The sequence below is a fragment of the Populus trichocarpa genome, chromosome 1, assembly GCF_000002775.5.
Source record: "Populus trichocarpa isolate Nisqually-1 chromosome 1, P.trichocarpa_v4.1, whole genome shotgun sequence".
Taxonomy (NCBI): Eukaryota; Viridiplantae; Streptophyta; class Magnoliopsida; order Malpighiales; family Salicaceae; genus Populus; species Populus trichocarpa.
In genome coordinates this window covers 48,353,027-48,358,276 of record NC_037285.2, presented here as the reverse complement: position 1 = coordinate 48,358,276, position 5,250 = coordinate 48,353,027, and the positions used below count along the sequence as shown (strand labels likewise).

General features: G+C 37.0%; 1 protein-coding gene across 1 annotated transcript; it reads right to left on the bottom strand.

Moving 5' to 3' along the window:
- Nucleotides 1-773: 773 nt before the first annotated feature.
- On the bottom strand, nt 774-5,250 carry LOC7490749 (uncharacterized). Its single transcript, XM_002298965.4, has 11 exons — nt 4,890-5,250; nt 4,482-4,670; nt 4,269-4,322; nt 3,609-3,719; nt 2,921-2,983; nt 2,560-2,814; nt 2,270-2,416; nt 2,163-2,190; nt 1,824-1,894; nt 1,276-1,335; nt 774-1,000 (listed from the first exon to the last, which is right to left on the bottom strand). The coding sequence occupies exons 1-11, from the start codon at nt 5,127-5,129 to the stop codon at nt 932-934; spliced, it is 1,287 nt and encodes a 428-aa protein (XP_002299001.2). The 5' UTR covers nt 5,130-5,250; the 3' UTR covers nt 774-931.

Below are 5,250 nucleotides of genomic sequence, written 5' to 3'. Positions count from 1 at the left end.
CAAAATGTCATCTTTATAATATTTTTAAAATAAATCTGTTTTTTTAATAAGTTGATTCATGCTTTTAAAGGTCATTTATATTTTCTTTGAACTTATTAAATCAATTAATTCATTTTAGGTTAACTCTTATATAATTTGATTGAAAACTTATGTTAAGCAACAAGTCACGTCAAGTCAAGAAACTTCAAGATTTAGATTTAATAATATTACCAAAAAAAATATTCCCCACATTCTTAGCGATATTTTTTACATTATAAAAAAATTAATCAAGCCTGCGGACCTGTATTCTTATAATGACAAGCCAGACACCAGTTTCAGCACCTTATGATGCAGAATGAGCTTGTGTACAAGCCAACTAGCATGTAGATACCTCTAGAAATAAAATGTAAATTCGTTTGTACCTCTAAGAAGCAAACGGGGGTCTAGATTCGGAACCCAAAATGAACAAGAAAATGCATCTTCTGGCTTCTGTTCGGCACTTGAGGATACTCAAATTGCTGTCAAGACTATTTTCTAGACCTTATTCTTGTGTAATATTCAAAGAAGAGTGCTTGTGAAAATTCCATCCAAACAATACTTGGGATGAAAGTAGTCCAAATCACCTTACATGATACATGCTCTGCTCTCAACTTATCCATAAACCTGTGAAGTCTCGATGAACGGGATAAAATAACTCATATCAGTTTTGTCTGACATATTATGAGCTGTTCTACTCATCCCGGGTACTCTCAGCTTACTCAGCCAAAATTCTGTGGTTTGCTTGGATGAGCAGATAAAAAATGAAAGTGTTTCATTTTGTATGCAAGATAGGTCCCCAGTTCAAGATGATTTCAAGAAATGAACACTATCTTTCACTTAAGCTGTATTCAAAATTGTTCACCAATTGTGTTGGAAAAGCAACAAGATGTGTTTATCTTTAGTATAATGGCTGTTAAACGTTGAAACGAAACAGCATTACATCTCCTTCTTGAACTATGTAGTCCTTGCCCTCAGATCTCAACTGCAAAAGTCAAAGTAGCGCAGGTAAGTGAATCTTCAAGAGGAAAGGAACCTGAAATAAGACTACATGCACATAAAGGATTCCCCCCACCACCCCCCCCCCCAAGTTTGTGTGTAGATGTGAGTGTGTGGGGTGGGTTGGAAAGAGATAGAGATTGTTCATTCTCCCAATCTGTCTTAAGGCTGGAGAAACATGAGGGCAGTCCTCCCAGGATGTGTCTATGCTTCGTTACTATTCAAGGAATATTAAAGTGCACAGAAGAGCAACAAACTCACAAGTCCTTTTTCCCTTGCGGCAGCAAGTGAACCAGCAGCCACGAAATCATCATAAGACACCTATAATAAAACAAAAACTCACCTTGGTCAAGTAAAAACTAATGGTCAGACAAGCAATGGTAGCATCAATAACTGAACAACAGCTGTGCTTGTCGCTTGAGCATATCATAACAGAATCCAAAAGTGCAAAAGGTAGGATATATATTCTAAACACTTCAATGAAGATGGAAAAAACCACATGTTTACTCTTCTACTCTTCAAGATCATTGCGTTGCTACCACTTAAGCAATTCTTCTTCTTTTTTCTCTCTTTTTTTGAACAGAAGAGGGAGGGCGTGTTAAGAGAGAAGGCTTAAGCCCGGGAAAAAGAACTACCAAGGCACCCAAATGAGGGATTGACATCCCAGCAATATTCTTAGATATAAAAGATTGATGTGAACAAGTTAATTTTACAATTGCATAAACACAATTCTCACACCATATTTGGCTAGAAAGTCAACAATCTGAACATTAATAGAGAAAGCCAAAAAATCTAATTAAGATGCTTACTGTCTCAGCTCGAATAAAACCCTTCTCAAAGTCAGAATGTATAACTCCAGCAGCTTGAGGTGCTGTCATTCCTGAATCAAGAGGGAAAAAAACTCAGGCAACAATCATAACAGTCTGAGCAGACGTAAAGAGGTATCGGTTGGGTGGTTTCAGACCATTCAGCTTTACTTCATGACAAATGTATACATGCATCCCACATATAAAAGACTCAAATAAGTAAGCAGATTTTTCTCTCCTTCAAAAGTCAGTAAAACTGATTCTCAAGCAGAACAAAATATAAACATTTTCTTGAGCGAGTCAGTTTCAATTAAAGAAAGTTCAGCAGACAGCAAAACTAACCTGCATGTATAGTCCATGCTTTTGATTCCTGTGGAAAATAAGAAAATACTACTTCAAATAATGAACATAAATAATATATTCAGAAAACTTTTTATCAAACTATTCACCTTCTCTCCAGAGGTAAAGTATGTACGCAACCCCAAAAGGATATATGTTGCTGTGATGAGGTTTCCAAGGCCGCTTTCACTAACACCAAGTGATTTCAGAAATTCATTTCGTTCTTCAAATGGCAGTTCTGTAAGCTCTGATTCAACCTGCAATAATAAGCATCCTTAAATTACCTGCTTCATGCAACAATTGAAAATGACAATTCAAAGCTTGTACAAGGTATATTGGTCTGCAATAAACAGCAGAACACATGTATAGAGGCTAAGGTTTCTAGAAGATATCACTGTACCTGTGCAGAAATTGTAACTAGTCCAGATTGTAACTCGGATGCAAGATTCATCACTTCTTTGACATAAGGATTATTTCCAGCATCAGCTAGCTCAGATTCTGCAACATTTGCCACATATATGACTGGTTTCATAGTAAGCAAGCAAAGATGCTTTACTGCATCCTTCTCAAAATCTGTTAATGCTACAGATCGTGCTGGTTTTCCATCCATGAGTGCCTCTCGAATCCTTTCCAAGGCAGACTTTTCAGCCTCTTCCTGAAGTAAGAAACTTGCATTGGTTTATATAGTATCTATCTGAAATTGCAAATATAGCAGACAGGCTGCTTGCACAGGCATTGAAAGCAAAGAAACCTTATTTTACCTTGAGTTTTGATTGTGAATCCCTTGCCTTCCCTTTCTTGAGCTTCTCTAATCTTTTCTCAATCTGCATTTCTTGTAAAATGCCTAAATTAGTTCTGTCAGCTTATTTGATGATGATTAACATATGTTAACAGTAACATACAAAGGTTACCTTCACAAGGAACTTTCAAGTAAATGCAATTAAAAGAAAAAAGGCACCGCTGAAGAACAAGAGTATAAGACCCCATTTGAGCACCCTATCTGATTTATTTTTGCACCAAATAATGCCTTAGACTTCAAATACCATCAATGAAGTAAAACAAGACAAGATATATGAGATTTAGAAACTCCCCAAACTAAATGTATGCCCTTGTATAAACTTCCAAAAATCTGAACACTGCAAATGAACAGCTAATTGATAGAGAACTACCTGGTTATGTATATATGAGGAAGCAACGGGTATAATATTGGCCAAAGGAAATTGAGATTTTAAACTTCTACCTAACCGCAGGATCCTAAGTGGTGCGATATCAAATTTAGCGCATAAATTTCAAATACTTAGTATATAAGCTTGCTCTTTCGCAAGCTTCTAACATCTCATATCAGTTTGCACTTTGCTGTCTATAAAGTACCATCACAAATAAAGAGTTAAAGACAACAATAGTATGAAAATGCTGAGGGAGCAAATTTTCTAGCTCTATTTAGCATACCTGATCCAAGTCTGAGAAAACAAGCTCTAAGTTGATTACATCAATATCAGATTTAGGATCGACGTTGCCATTTACATGAACAATGTCATTATCATCAAAACAGCGAACAACCTGAACCAAAACGAATAGGCCTTTAATACACTTTCACATCAATAGTAGCTACTTATTGCCCAGCAACAGTATTCAGGATTGTGCAAAAAAGCAGGCCTTCCAGTAGACATTCAAACTTGTGAGTTAAAATAAATAAGTCATTATCCTGCCAAGTGATGACTACAAACATCCTGATAAGTAAAATAGAAAAGCGCCAGCCCCCCAACCCCCAAAACCCCCCTGCTGCTTCCTTATCTAGTTTATCGACTCAGTTGTTGAATTAGACCATCACCAACTTCAAGGAAACAACAAAATGTGAATACCTGAGAATGCCAGTTCTGCAAGTATTAGGGTTCAGTTCAAGGGCCACCACCCTCTTAAGAAGGCAAGCCCAGCTTCCAGCCTAAGATTGTTTGGGATGGGAGACAGGGATTTACCACTAGACTAAAACCGCCAAAGAGCCCAAAGAAAAGGCAGTTTTGTCAAGTATACTGTGATGGTAAGTAACTAGAAAAGAGCAACAATGTGAACAACTCATAAAAAAGAAAAAAGATGTGAACAAGGATGAACCTGAAGAATGGAATCAACTTCTCGAATATGAGATAAGAACTTGTTACCCAACCCCTGCAAGAAATAAATCAAAATAGCAAGAATACAAGTCAACACTGTACAATCAAACTTCAAGTCCAAATACAAAGCCATTTCTTTTCCTCAAAAAGGTTTGACTATCGAATCAATTAATTCCAAAATAAGTCAATGCTAGTAAAAGAAATAGCAAACAACCTCCCCTTGACTGGCACCCTTGACAAGGCCAGCAATATCTACAAATTCAATAGATGCCGGGACGGCTCGTTGAGACTTGCTTAGTTCAGAAAGTACATTGAGTCTTGAATCTGGAACAGCAACAATCCCTACATTCGGCTCTATTGTACAAAACGGAAAATTAGCAGCTTGAGCTTTTCCATTCTCCACCTGAAAACATGCCATTCAATCCCACATCAAACGTTTTCATAAACCACCAGAATAACAACAAACATAATAAACACAAAAATCCATAGTCCACCCCTTCAAATATTCAAACTTTACTTCACATACTTAGCAGAGAGGCCCGCAAGAACAATTCTTTATCCATTTCTCTTATTTTCTAAAGAAGCAAAGAAATTTAGCAAAATGGGTGGTAGAGATACTTACAACAGCATTGAAGAGAGTGGATTTGCCGACGTTAGGAAGGCCAACAATTCCAGCTTTCAAGCTCATGCTTATTTTTGAAGAAGAAGCGGAAAACCGCCTATTGGCAATCCCAAAAAACCCTGTAAATTGGGAGTTGTTAGTGAAGAAAGAATGGTTTCTACACACAGGAAATGATGATGTTGATTTCTTTGGAAGAAGAGACAAGGCAGGTACAAGGTTGCTGCACGCTACTCTTGCCATTTTAGAGAGACAGACAAGGGTTTATCTGTGAGGAAAACAGAGGGAAAAGGGGCCACTGAATGTAAAACCTTTCACCGTTTCCTCTTTTCTTTTCTTTTTTTGAAAAAAAAAAAAAACAACA